The 15,061-nt window shown below is 45.3% G+C and overlaps 1 protein-coding gene across 1 annotated transcript in view; it reads right to left on the bottom strand.

Annotated features, from left to right (window-relative positions):
* Positions 1-15,061, bottom strand: part of STAT6 (signal transducer and activator of transcription 6) — a 90,451-nt gene that overhangs the window by 5,729 nt on the left and 69,661 nt on the right. The window contains exons 12-18 of the mRNA XM_063119213.1: positions 12,418-12,510; positions 11,238-11,444; positions 11,051-11,145; positions 7,879-8,015; positions 6,264-6,410; positions 3,728-3,785; positions 1,022-1,120 (exon numbers count right to left, since the gene is read on the bottom strand). Coding sequence (XP_062975283.1) covers positions 1,022-1,120; positions 3,728-3,785; positions 6,264-6,410; positions 7,879-8,015; positions 11,051-11,145; positions 11,238-11,444; positions 12,418-12,510 — 836 coding nt within the window. The remainder of the gene's footprint in view (positions 1-1,021; positions 1,121-3,727; positions 3,786-6,263; positions 6,411-7,878; positions 8,016-11,050; positions 11,146-11,237; positions 11,445-12,417; positions 12,511-15,061) is intronic.

Here is a 15,061-nt window from a genome sequence, read left to right as displayed (position 1 = left end):
ACCAGCAGGTTGGGGTGGGGTGGGGTTATGCTGATGTCAGTCATACTCTTTAACGATTATTTACGTCGCTGAATTTCGTGATTCTCTTGTGCACGTAGTTGTTAGCTGTAGGAGGTGACAAGTTATATAAGCATCAGTGTTACACACTTCATTCCTCCACAGGGCATTTAACTCTGTGGAGGAATGGGATGGAATGGGAAGTTATACAGCACCATGTACATTGATGGTGCTATATAAATAAATAAATAAATAAATAAATAATAATAATAATACGACCCGTTTTTTTTAAACCCTGGTTGTTGTTGTTGTTATTTATATCCCGCCTTTTGCCCAATGCTGGGCCTCAAGGCGGTTGTTGTAAATGAAGCGGGAGCAAGTCAGTATGCTGGCTCCTGCCAAGGAATGCTCCATCCCTGGGCTGTTTAGCATGATGTTTGAACTGGGAATCCTGGCTTGTTGGGGCAGAGACAACCCAGGTTTAGAGCATCCCAGGGTTGATTAGCCCCAGGTGGAAGCTATTTAAAATACCCTGATTGTTGTAATGCCTGAACATGACCACTGGTTCAGCTGCCAGTGTTTTGTAACCTTTTTTTTTTTTTTGTATGAAGAAAGCATCCCCGTTCCACTGTGCACTGCTTAAGGATATTACAAGATTCCTGAAGGATATTTAGAAGGAGGGGCAGAAGCTACGTAAAGAAGCTCACATCAGCGTCCCAGAGCAGGCCGTTATGGTCCCTGTGCTTTAATTAGGGTCCATGAGCCCCTCTGGCCAGCCTCTACCCCTCAAAGGGTAGTCTGCCTCTGTCCCGTGGTCCCTTACCTTCTTCATGCTAGAGGAAATCATAGGGACTACATACTGAATTCTCCAATAAAACATTTTACTCACTCCTAGAGGGCAATGTAAAACCATGGGCAGCCTTCCTTATCCTGTTTCTCGCACACACGCACACACACACACACACATAGAGCCATTATACTCCCAACGACAGGATTCTCTTCACATTAGAGACTGGACACTTACTCATGAGAAGCAGGATCAGAAAGCATTACAGGTTGCCCGTGGAGGTTGTTCATAGAGTCGGCTGGGTTCAGAATGGATGGAGAAGGGTACAAGGAAGTCCTGGAATTGAACATAGCTTGCATCAGCTTCCATTTGTTATGGAAAATCTACGGGTTGGTGAATTCACACGGGACAGTTGATGACTCAGTGCTAGCCATACTAAGGCCTTGTCTTGCCAAGGGGAAAGCCCCAGGGTGGCTCTGCAGTAGTGCTAGGTCATTTTTTCTCTCTTGCAGCGAGGCATCTGCTGTCTGTCGCCTTGCTCTGGAGCTGCGTCGGAGGCATGTCCAGGCAGATGGCGGCCCCTGATTGGTTGCCATTTGCCAGGACAGGGGTGGGCCAGCGAGCCGAATGGCTGCCTCCGCGCCTCCTCCGATGAGGGGAGAAGGATGCTTGGCCCCGAGAAAAAGGTTTACAACGAAACAAAACAAAACCTGGAGGGATGGAGGTGCGGGTACCCCGGTGCATGGGCAGCGGTGCATGGGACGGCCACTCTTCCTCGCTCCTTAGATGAGGACAACCTGAAGGAGCGCAAGCATGGGGGTTTGGGGGGGTTGAGGCACCCATGTGCCTCCTCAAGACAGCCCCTGAGTCATGATTTGCAAGTGTCAGAGAGTTGTCACAGAGCAGGAGCACAGATCCTCTTTCAGCCCGACGGCGAGATTCCATTTCTGCTAAGCTTTGGGGGTCTGCATTCCCAGCATTATTTTAGCTTAAAACTCTCACAGCCAGAAACTCAAGACTTAGGAAAGACGTTTGAGCCTTTCAGAGTAGAGGGGAAACTGCACAAAAGTTGGGAAGCCACCAAAAGATTGGGGATGAGGGGAAAGATAGTGGGACTCAGGGAAGGGTGTGTGGCCATCTGGGGAGAACCGCAGGCAGGCCAGATCTGGCCCCAGGGCCTGAGGTTCTGCACCCCTGCCATGTACCAACTACCAGAGACGGAGCTCATAGCCCCTCAACTCACACAATACTCTTCGGTGTAGGCTGTTCAAATGTTCAACTATCGGTGAGTTCTTTGCACAGTACAGTCAACATATGCAATATACTGCTGCAAAATGTAGTGATGGAAACCGGCCTAGTCAGCTTTAAAAACAGATCAAGGCAAGTCCATAGAGGATAGGTCCATCGTTAGCCACAATAGCAAAATGGGACCGCCGTATTCAGTGGCTTTGAATGCCAGATGCCATGGGCAAATACTGGGCAGGGCTGTTTCCTTCTTGCTCTGCTTGTGGGTTTCTGGGTGGCATTTGTCTGGTCACTGTTGGAAACAAGATGCTGGGGTAGATGGAACTTTAGTCCAATAAACTAGGACTCCTTTTATGTGCTGGAGAAGGGGAGGGCAGAAAGCAGATCTATTGGCCTTCAACTCCCAGAAGGAGCATGGCCAATAGACAGGAATGCTGGATATTGAAGTCCAAAACATCTGGAGATCTACTTTCTGCCAACCCCTGGCCTAAAGCAGAGTGGGGGATTCTGGGAGTTTGGAGTCCAACACCTCCGGAGGGCACTGTTCTCAAGTCACCACATGATGAAATACCAAGTTGTATACATGCACAATGTGATCAGCCCTACTTTCTAGGCATGTGTATATGTGTGTGCATATGTCTGTATACCCACACGCACATACACTTCTTGCATCTTCACTAGCAAAGATGCTATATCCGATCTTTGTTTAAATGGTATTTCTGTGCCTTGTTCAAAATGGCATTTGTATTATATATTCGCTGCCATTTTGGGTAAGGCAGAGGAAGGAGATGGGCTCAAGTTACAGGAAGCCAGATTCTGGCTGGACAACAGGAAAAACTTACTGTTAGAGCAGTATGACAATGGATCCAATGACCCAGGGAGCTCTAGAGGCCTTCAAGAAGCATCTGTCAGGGATGCTTTAAGATGGATTCCTGCACTGAGCAGGGGGGTGGCTTTGATGGCCTCATAGGCCCCTTTCAACTCTACTATTCTATGATTCTACAACCAACTTTCCATTTTCAGAAGAAACACAAGACGACTCAGCATCACCCTTCTTTCAATCTACCCTGTTTTATTGGAAGGGGAAACAATTCTCAGTCCATTGATTCATAATAATTCCAGCACTAGCTGCTAGGCTTGCCAATTCCCCACTGGCCTTAGCTTAAGTTCCATTGGTTTCAATGGGTCTACTCCAGACTAAATCTGGAGCCAATCCTTTGTTTTTAAGGTGGAGGTGGGCAACCTGTGGCCCTCCAGATGTTTTAGCCTACAGCTTCCATCATCCCTCGCCACTGGCTATACTGGCTAGGATTGATGGGAGTTGGGGCTCTCCAGATAAGAACATAAGAACTGCCATGCTGGATCAGACCATGGGTCCATCTAGTCCAACACTCTGTTCACACAGTAGCCAACCAGCCATCAGCCAGGGATGAACAAGCAGGACATGGTGCAACAGCACCCTCCCACCCATGTTCCCCAGCAACTGGTGCATACAGGATGTTTCAGCCTACAAGTTGTCCACCCCTGGTTCAAGGCATTGTCTACTAGCTGAGAGGTAAATTAGTTGGGAATTAAGCTAGGAACAGATCTCTAGCGCATATCTACCGCATCCCCAATAAAGTGAAGAGAAGTAGGAGAAATCCTCATTCATCTGAACCATGTTGTTTTCCCCAGAAGTAGAAGAATTTGCATACTCACGGGCCCACACTTATCTTCAATGTGGCTGGGACGTAAGGGGTCTTCGTTGGTTTCTCTTCTGTAGGAGGAAACACACCCAATGTTCATGCCCACGACACACAAGCAGGTTCAACATTTTTCATAAAGACAATTTCTCAAACTAGGACCCCGGGGTGGGGTGGGGGTGGGCAGCGGTTGGGCTATGGGTCAACTTATGAGCCACCATCCAAACCCCAGCGAGTGAAGGCAGAGCACAGCACATGGCAAAAGCTTATAGGTCTACTGCAGCCTTCCCCACGATGGTGACCTCCAGGTGTTTTGGATGACAATTCCCACCATTCCTGACCATGCTAGCTGGAGCTGATGGGTGTCGTCATCTAAAACTTCTAGAGGGCACCATGTTGGCGAAGGCTGCCCTAGAGGACGAGAGGTTCATAAAGGGAGAAGGATCCTCTACACATGAGGCTTTAAAAGACAAAGCCTCTAGACTTCGGTTTCACTAGCGCAAGGGTGGACTGACGTCAGGCTTGTGGGGGACCTACTTTATTCCTTACTAGAACCTCAAAGTCCACCAACCACAGCCAGGTGCAAATGACTGGCTTGTGAAGGGAGGAACATACTTTCAGAAGTACAGAAGACGGGTGCTGCCAAAACCACATTCAGCCCAGGATTTGTTTTCTACTACCAGAATTGAATTCACAGTCCACTCACACAAAAATCCCTACTGCCACCATTTTCCTCCATCTCTGCAGGCGAATTTAGAGAAGGGGAGCCCATTTGTTGCTCTGTTGTTAAACAATTGGGAATCAGAAACGCCTGGCGATCTATTGGCAAATCACTCAGAAATCTACCAGTACATCCCCAATCTACCTTCTGCCCATCCTTGCACGGGAGAAAACCTGGATTAGGTATCAGCCTTCTTTTGCGGTTTCTAATGTACAACCCCCATCCTACATACACACATACGCACACACACGTCCAGCTCATACAATCACTGCAGCCCACTTTAGCTTATTTAAATCACAGTGAGTTGCAGCACAGGTGGGTGACCAATTTGAATATTCAGCCCCTGGTGGGAGGTCGCCATGGCTCGTTGCATCATCCAAACCTGAGCAGCAGAGGTTGTTTAAGGGTTAAACAACCCTCAAATAACCCTACAACAGGCCATGGGTTATTTGAGGGTTTAACCCTCAACCCCCGTCACCCAGGTTTGGATGACACAACAAACTGTGGCTTGAATAGGCAACCTGGCAATCATTTGAACCAGTCCAGAGACATAATGGGCCTCTTCACAAGTCACAGCAGTCCACCCTGGTTTAATTTACCCACAGGATCTGCCATGGTACCCGTGGGTATGGTTTTTATGCCATGGTTTTTATGTTATGTGAACCCAGGGCGCAGGGGTTATTTGAGGGTTAGACAGCCATTGGATAACCCTAAAACAAGTCATAGGTTATTTGAGGTTTGTCTAATTATTATTATTATTATTATTATTTATTTATATAGCACCATCAATGTACATGGTGCTGTACAGAGTAAAACAGTAAATAGCAAGGCCCTGCCGCATAGGCTTACAATCTAATAAAATCATAGTAAAACAATATGCGCCCAATATGCGCCCAACCGCCACTTAGGGGTTGCCATGGTGTGCAAACACAGCTGCTGAGTGTTAAATAACCCTTGCATAGCTCTCAGGGCTCATCTACACCAAGCAGGATACTCCACCATGAAAGAGGAACACAAACGGCAAGAGCCACACCAAGCAGCATACAGCAGTATGAAAGCAATATATAGTATGTGTCAATGGGCCCCAACAGTTGTCAATGCACTTCAATACTGCTGTAAAGCAGTAGTGTGGCTCCTGCCCTTTACATACTGCTTTCATAGTGGAATACTCTGCTTGGTGCAGATGAGCCCCCAGTTTGTTTTAGCTGTGTGACAGATTCAAGGCCATTGGCATTTTTATAGAATTGCGGCCAATGGCCATTCTAGGCTGTGTAGCTTTTACATTTGACGTACAGCTACTGAAAAAAGAAAATAGGTTGTTTAAGCATTACTTACAATTTTTTTTGTTAAAGACAGAACGCAGAAGAGGATCTATGCTGGGAAAGTAGCACTGAGTGGAAAGCACATTTGATTTAAAATGAGTGTGTAGTGGTCCTTGGGGAAATACCTAACCATGTGTTGGAACATGGTGGGGTTGGGGAGAAATAATGTATACAGGCAACCATTTATCAAATGCTGAGTGAATGTAGAATGTTTGTGGCTCATTGCACAACGTTATTGTTTGTGTTTTATTACAGCTTGATACTCCTTAATGGCACCCAAAGGCACCCAACATGAAGCAACAGCCCCTGCGGTTAAATTAAACCAGGTTGGGCTATCGTGACATGCAAACCAGGTCATTCTCGCTTTCCACCTGGGCTGTCAGAAGACATCCAGTTCTGATCCTGCCTATCAAGAAGCAGAGAATGAATGCTTGGCTTTTGGGGAATAGCAGCCATTTCAGAAACAGATGGAACTAAGCCCACTCCTCCTTGCCTTCCTTATCACTTACTGTTATAGTGCCTCCCAAAAGCCTCATGTTTGGGCCTGTCAAGATACAGTGTCTCGAGCTGCGACAGATCCATAACGCAGTCGGCAAGTGATCGGATGCACAGCTGCTTTGACGTGAATGGCTGGATGTTCTCCACTTGTGTGGAACCTAAACCAGGCAGGGAGAAAGCAGCAGAGGAAGAAAATAATGTTGTGAGCGCATAGTAGAACGGAGATGCCTGCTCCCCTGAGCATGGTCTTCTGTCCTGTCACAGAGCTCCATCAGACTAGCATTTTTTTTTGCACTACTGGGCACTCACAGATCTTCACAGGTCCCTCTCACAACGTCGTCTGCCTCCTGCGCGCCTCCTGCCCCTTCTACCCCAGTTAAGTTTGATTCATTTTAAAGACAGAAGTTGCTGCTTGTCTCTGGCTGTGTGCAGGAGAAGCAGCAGGATCAAAACGGCCCAATGAATGGGCCACATGCACGTTGTTTACTTCCTCTTTCAAAAGAGGAAGTAATGAGGGACAAACGCGCGGACGGAGAAGTGATGCTAAGCAAACGCGATTTTCCTTGTCTGATGGAGCTCATAGAAACACCAATACAATAGGGAGCAGTAACCCCTGAAACTCGGGATGCCTCCTCAAGCAGAATGAAGTGCCTATCCTACGCACTGACTGCGGAATGTAGGATCGAAAGTGGGCACAGCTCCCACAGACATAAGTCCTCTATATCCTGTCCTGTGGTGTCACATTGTAGATCAGTCACAAGGAGCTCCAATGGCTGGGAGGAGGCATTGTAAACCGCCCAAAGCCCTTCAGCTATGGGGCGGTATATAAATGCAATAAATAATAATAATAACAACAGCTGTGAAGGAGAAGGCCAGTGTTCACAGCATAACGGCTAGATAAACAGCACAACCCTATGACATTTACTCAACTGTAAATCCTAGTCAGTTGACTGGGGCTTACTCCCAAGTAAGAATGCTTTGGATTGCAGCCAAAGTGAAGGGAACGCTGAAAAACAACCTCCCACAGTGACAGGGGATCTGATTTCTTTTTTTTTATATATATATAATAATTTTTATTCATTTTCAACACTATATAAACATAGATAAACATTTCCAAAATATAACTAAAACAAACACAATAAGAAAAAAAATACATCAAATATCTGCTGCATACATATTGAATAATTGTTGAGTACAAATATCAAAAACTATTACATATGCCTTATCACACTACAACATCTTCATTCTTAACATAAATGTGCACCCCCCACCTCGGGATCATTCTTGAGTCCAAAATCTAATCATTTCTTCTGCTGGTGGTTTCCCACTTCCCTTAGTAAACACGAACACTAGGAACTGTTTCCAGATTCCTTCGAACTCATTTATTTTAGTTACGCCTTTTCTCCACTTAATATTGCATGTCAGTTTATCATTAATGGCTATGTCCCATACTACTTTATACCATTCCTCAATAGAATATTCCCCTTGGACCTTCCAGTTCCTAGCTATCATCAATCGTGCTGCAACCAACAATTGTATATGTCTGTAGGGGATCTGATTTCGACGGCTGTAGAAATCAGCTGGGAGAACAGGAAGCCCTAACAGCTGCCATATGCAAGGCCATACCATTCTGGAAGTAAGTGACGTAGGCGATGCTGATGCCACCGATCTCGGAGTCACTGAAGCGTAGCAGGAAAGTGCCGACTGGTGCATTGTTCAGGCAACTGAAAACATACTGTTTGCTGACAAAGCCCATGATGAGCCTGTGTGGGACAGATGGACAGAGAGAGAGAGAGAGAAAAGGAAAATTAAAAAGCTGGAGGGGCAGGGGGAGGAGTAAATCAACAGACTGGTTATACACTCATATACACAGAGGTAGGGTGACCATTGTGAAAAGGAGGACAGGGCTGCTGTATCTTTAACAGTTGCATAGAAAAGGGAATTTCAGCAGGGGTCATTTGTATATATGGAGAACCTGGTGAAATTCCCTCTTCATCACAACAGTTAAAGGTGCAGGAGCTATACTAGAGTGGCCAGATTTAAAAGAGGGCAGGGCACCTGCAGCTTTAACTTGTGTGATGAAGATGGAATTTCCCCAGGTTCTCCATATATACAATTGACACCTGCTGACATTCCCTTTTCAATACAGCTGTTAAAGATACAGGAGCCCTGTCCTCCTTTTCATATGGTCACCCTACACAGAGGGCCTTTTCCGCTTTGGCACCCCGGCTGTGGAATGAGCTCCCCAGAGAGGTCCGCCTGGCGCCTACAGTGTACTCCTTTCGTCACCAGCTGAAGACCTTTTTATTTTCTCAGCATTTTAACACTGAATTTAACTTAAATTTAAACTTTGCTGTTTTAATTCTATGTTTTAACCTACCGTATATCAATTTTTTTTGGTGTGGTTTTAATCCCGGTTGTGCTTTTTATATTGTATTTTGCATTCATGTTTTTAAATTGTTGGTTGTTTTTATGCTTTTCACGGTTTAAATTTTTGTAAATCGCCCAGAGAGCTTCGGCTATTGGGTGGTATAAAAATGTAATAAATAAAATAAATAAAATAAATAAATATTTGCCTTCATTACTATATTATTTACTAGTGAACGGACCCATCTTTGCACGGGTTGGAATAGCCCTTAGTTTGATACAGCGAAGCCTTCACGCAATGTTTCTCGCCTGCCCAAGGGCCTCTACTTCCCTTGCTCGGCTTCGTCCATTTTCGTCTGCTGCCCCTTACACCTGGAACGCTCTTCCAGAACATTTGAGAACTACAAGTTCAACCGCAGCTTTTAAAGCTCAACTAAAAACTTTTCTTTTTCCTAAAGCTTTTAAAACTTGATGTTGTGCAGACTTCTACTGTTACTTTCTACTGTTAGTTTTACCCTACCCTGTGCCTGCTTACCCTACCCTGTGCCTGTTTGCATTCTCTTCCCCTCCTTATTGTTTTACTATGATTTTATTAGATTGTAAGCCTATGCGGCAGGGTCTTGCTATTTACTGTTTTACTCTGTACAGCACCATGTACATTGATGGTGCTATATAAATAAATAATAATAATAAAAAAATTGCACAGCTGACAGAGTTGGACATACTGTGCCCACCCCACCTGATATCCCTAGCTGTGGTGCATCCCTACAGGCCCTTGAGGGAGGCGTTAGTCCACTCTATTTCCCCGAGAGGGCAGTGTGCCACACCAGGACGAAGGAAATAAACATAGAACTCTGTCCCTCGGGCCTATAATCTCCCATGGGCTCAAACTGTATGAACTGCAAAGCCATGCTCTGGTTAGGAAATCCTGCCATCTACTGACTGAAGATGTTAGTGCAGGCTTCAAACACACAAGACATATTTAAAATTAATTAAAAGTAATTGAGCTGGTCAAGAATATACCGCCCAGGAGCATTTGGTGTGCTTTGGCTGAGAATCAAGAGTCAATACCTACTACGGATGATAATAAATTTTGTTCAATTTGAGGAAAGAACCCTTTAATTTCTCCCCATGCCAAAAATGCTGTGACGGTGTCTGAAGAAGCTTAAGGCAAAACGGGTTTATTAAGCTGGCAGCCTGTTAAACAAGTTTCTTACTAAGCATCTCGCAACTAAAAACAACCCTTTTTTTTATCAAGTTTCTTATCAAGCGTCTCGCAACTATAAACTAATCAAGTTTCCTACTAAGCATTTTGCAACTATAAATAACTTTTGTTTAATCAAGTAAAACAATTTTTCTATCAAGCGTCTTGCAACTATAAACTATTTTTGTTTAACTGTGGACAGATTTATGTTTCATTGTTTATCAAGCGACTCACAATTATAAATTTATTTATTTATTTATTTATTGCATTTCTATACCGCCCAATAGCCAAAGCTCTCTGGGCGGTTTACAAAATTAAGACAATTCAAAGTATAGAACAACAGTATAAAACCGTAATATAAAATACAGTATACTTTTGTGTGGTCAGAGCACTAAATATCACGTGCCTGATATTGTTAACAATCTTATATGACATTATATAAAACATTTCTTTAAATCATTTATCCTCTTTCTGTTTATCGTTCAGTATCGCAGTTTGTATGCTGTTTATGTTGTTTATTTTAACTGCTGCATTCTATATAATAATAATAATAATAATAATAATAATAATAATAATAATATTTATTTATTTATTTCTTACCCGCCTCTCCCTTTGGATCGAGGCGGGGAATAACATTAGAACAGGAATCAATACATCTTAAAAATTCATGATTTAACATTGATCTGGACAGGCCTGCCGGAAAAGGCACAGAGAGTTAATTTTACGAATCTCCTCCGGCGGGCCATTCCACAATCTGGGGGCGACAGAAGAAAAGGTCCTCTGGGAAACTGATGTCAGCCTAGTTTTAGCTGACTGAAGTAAGTTCACCCCAGAGGACCTGAGTGTGCAGGGCGGACTGTATGGGAGAAGGTGATCCCGCAGGTAACCTGGACCCAAACCATTTAGGACTTTAAAGGTAATGACCAACACTTTGTATTTTGCCCGGAAACTAATTGGCAGCCAGTGGAGTGATTTTAATGTTGGGGTAATGTGGTCACCCCTAGATGTACTGGTGACCAACCTGGCTGCCGTATTTTGAACTAGTTGAAGTTTCCGAACTAGATGCAATGGTAGCCCTGTGTAGAGCGCATTGCAGAAGTCAAGCCTTGAGGTTACCAGCACGTGGTCTTCTAACTCTAAGAAGGGGTGCAGCTGGCGTATCAGCTGAAGCTGATAGTAGGCACTCCTGGCCGTCGCATCCATCTGGTTATATTGTATAACCTTTACCTGTCAGACCAGTAATCCTTCAGGTATTTCTTGGTGAGGTCGAGGACTCCTTCAAACCACTGCCAAAATGTGAATCCTCTCCCAGGAAGCATCTCCTGTAAAAGTCAAAGGGAGTGTGAGAATGAGGGAGCCAGGTAAACCCAGCTGGCTGTCATTCCACTCTTCCTACAAAATCCACTGGAGTCACCTTATTGAACTGGGACCACGACACAGGGCGTTTCTGGAATTCCTCTGGAGTGGTGGCATTGTCATCAAAGATCTTCTGGGCCAAGAAGAAATAGTGCTGGTCCAGCAGGCCTTTAGTGGTCTGCACCTCAGCCATGAACTTCTGGTTGAGAGTCTCACACATTTTGTCCCAGCTCACACGCTCGGCCACCACAAAGGGGATGCGAGTCTGCAACGGGACAGAACATCACACATGGTGAACTGTAAGAGGCAGCAGGAATGTGCAACCATTGTATCTCCCAACCCTCACGTAACCATGAGAGCAACCTGTAACACAAAATGGCTGCAAAAAAGTAACCCCCGTTAAGAACAGACCCTCTAAGCCAGCCTTCCCCAACGTAGAGCTGTCTAAATGTGTTGAACTACCAATGCTATCAGCCCCAGCCAGCATGGTCAATGGTCAGGAGTAATGGGAGTTGTGGCCCAAAACATCTGGAGGTATCAGGTTGAGGAAAGCTGTGCTAAGCCCTACCTCTCCCAGTTCCCCAGCTTAGCCAATACACTGACATGTCTAAGTTCCCACACTATGGGATCAGCCCGGCACGTGAGAAACATGGGCTGCATGGCAGAAGCCCTGATGGTTGTGTGCTACCTCCAGTATTCGAGAAAGTAGGCCTGTGTGCACCAGTTACTGGAGAACATGGATGGGAGGGTGCTGTTGCACCATTTCCTGTTTTGTTGGTCCCTGGTTGACAGCTGGTTGGCCACTGTGTGAACAGAGTACTGGACTAGATGGACCATCAGTCTGATCCAGCATCAGGGCTCTTCTCATGTTCTTAAGCCCTTCCAGAAACTGGGATAATGCTGGTATGAGGAGGAGCCACCACACATGTCTCAGGGTGCCTCATTGTTATCCCAGTGCATTGGAAAGGAGTCGTCCCATAGCAGGTCCCATACAGCAGGGGCAAAACATGAGATGACACTAAGATTATTATTATTATTATTATTTTTAAATCCTAGTTTCACTCCCATTTGAGAACACACACATATTCTAGCACTACTAAAATTAAAACAGCCATGTTTTAAGTGTCTCCTCGTTCAAAAAACATTCAAGTCAGACTACGCCCTTTCACTCCGCTGCTCCCAGCGTTCCAAGGCCTTCAAGACTGAGCCTTACATAGCAAGCTCTGTCAACCACTTACAGGTTCAGCGAAAGCGTTGTCCCACAGGATAGTGGCTTTGGCATTGTTGTCTTGGTTGCCATGGACGATCACTACGATGGGCAGCGACAGAGCCTGGAACAGAAGTAGCGGCAAGAGAATTATTATTATTATTATTATTATTATTATTATTATTATTATTTACTTATATAGCACCATCAATGTACATGGTGCTGTACAGAGTAAAACAGTAAATAGCAAGGCCCTGCCGCATAGGCTTACAATCTAATAAAATCATAGTAAAACAATAAGGAGGGGAAGAGAATGCCAACAGGCACAGGGTAGGGTAAGCAGGCACAGGGTAGGGTAAAACTAACAGTATAAAGTCCGCACAACATCAAGTTTTAAAAGCTTTAGGAAAAAGAAAAGTTTTTAGCTGAGCTTTAAAAGCTGCGATTGAACTTGTAGTTCTCAAATGCTCCGGAAGAGCGTTCCAGGCGTAAGGGGCAGCAGAAGAAAATGGACGAAGCCGAGCAAGGGAAGTAGAGGCCCTTGGGCAGGCGAGAAACATGGCATCAGAGGAGCGATACACTGTAACAGGCAATTACTTCCATTACCACTGGAATCCCACCCACACACCTTTCCACATTTACTGGCCCCGCCATGTTGGATGGGCCATCTTAGGAACCCCAGAGTGGGGACCTGCCTAAAAACGTTGAACTGTATCCTCAGCCTCTAACAGGACTGCTCCTGTTCAGCGCTCTAGCCAACCTGGAACAGAAAACCTGATGTACTGTCGGGGGTGGGCACAGGAGGTGTTGGGGTCGGCTTTAGGAGGGAGGAGGCCAGCCGATTGAAGCCTTCCCCTACTGCACTCTCTAGCACAGGGGTACAAAACTTCAGGCCCAGGGAATGAATTTGGCCCTGGGGATTCCCCAGAACATCATGCCCCTATCCCTGGGACCCACTCCTTTCCCCACATTGACCACCAATCGCGTTGGTGGTTTCCTGGCTTTTGCTCATTTCCCCACCCATTCCAAAAAGTTGAAATGCCTCTCCTAGAGCTTAGTTACAAGCAGCAAGAGCTTTAAGCTAAAGTAGGCTGGTATTTTTGGCCCTGCCCCTTTTGCCTCTGGCCCCTCTCATCATTGGAACGCGGCCCCCAAGAGCTTCTCTGAAATAGAATGTGGCCCTCAGGCTAGAAAGGTTCTGCACTCCTGATATAGCACTTAAGGGCTTAGAGTCAGAGTGGGCTGCAGACTTACTGACAAAGTTTTCCAGAAAACCACGGCTGTCTCAACTCTTCCAGCTCCTCCATGACTACCACCTCCAGCCAGCTACTATAAGGCCTTAGTTCTCTCATGAAACCCTGGCATGTAAACCAGAGCTGCAGTGTTCTAAGCACTGGAAGCCAGGTTCACTACAATATGTTGGAAACTCAGAAAAAGTATGGCAATGGTTATGACATATGTAGCCATATTGTGCTAGCCTCCATGTAGCCCAGAATTCAAATAGTCCCCCGATCCCTGCCTGGTTTTTGACTGCATATCTGCCTCTGGCCCTTCTGATCCTTGGCTTGCTGCTCTGGAACTTGATTCCCACCTGATTTGGACTACACACCAGCTTCTGGCCCATTTGGGCTGACAGCCAGCCCCATAAATGTTCTCAGAACCTGGAGCCTGACATAAGATTGACAACACTGGCATCATACCACAAGTGTTGTTACATCCGTCCTCCTGGAAGGATCTTTATGAACAAGCACCACAACTGCCATTGGCAGTAGTTGTAACCGCAGTGGTGTAAGAGAGGGTTGTTCCATGGATAAAATGTGCCTGCACACCACAGCACCAGATACATAGCTAAGTAGCCATGGTGTCATTCCAGCTCTATGGTACTAACAGCAATAATACCAGATTCAGTACCTCTGATTATCCCTGTTGTTATGGCACCATGGCAACCTCATCATTGCCAGAGCTATATTATTATTATTATTATTATTATTATTATTATTATTATTATTTATTTATTTATTTATATAGCACCATCAATGTACATGGTGCTGTACAGAGTAAAACAGTAAATAGCAAGACTCTGCCGCATAGGCTTACATTCTAATAAAATCATAGTAAAACAATAAGGAGGGGAAGAGAATGCCAACAGGCACAGGGTAGGGTAAGCAGGCACTGGGTAGGGTAAAACTAACAGTATAAAGTCTGCACAACATCAAGTTTTAAAAGCTTTAGGAAAAAGAAAAGTTTTTAGTTGAGCTTTAAAAGCTGCGATTGAACTTGTAGTTCTCAAATGTTCTGGAAGAGCGTTCCAGGCGTAAGGGGCAGCAGAAGAAAATGGACGGAGCCGAGCAAGGGAAGTAGAGGCCCTTGGGCAGGCGAGAAACATGGCATCAGAGGAGCGAAGAGCATGAGCGGGGCAATAGTGTGAGATGAGAGAGGAGAGATAGGAAGGAGCTAGACCGTGAAAAGCTTTGAAGGTTAACAGGAGAAGTTTATATTGGATTCTGAAGTGAATTGGAAGCCAATGAAGAGATTTCAGAAGCGGAGTAACATGGTCAGAGCGGCGAGCCAGGAAGATGATCTTTGCGGCAGAGTGGTGAACGGAAACCAACGGACTGATGTGAGAAGAAGGAAGGCCAGAGAGAAGAAGGTTGCAGTAGTCCAACCGTGAAATA

The sequence above is a fragment of the Elgaria multicarinata genome, chromosome 3, assembly GCF_023053635.1.
Source record: "Elgaria multicarinata webbii isolate HBS135686 ecotype San Diego chromosome 3, rElgMul1.1.pri, whole genome shotgun sequence".
Lineage (NCBI taxonomy): Eukaryota > Metazoa > Chordata > Lepidosauria > Squamata > Anguidae > Elgaria > Elgaria multicarinata.
The sequence above is the reverse complement of the archived record's forward strand: the minus strand, read 5'-3'. Positions and strand labels throughout refer to the sequence as shown.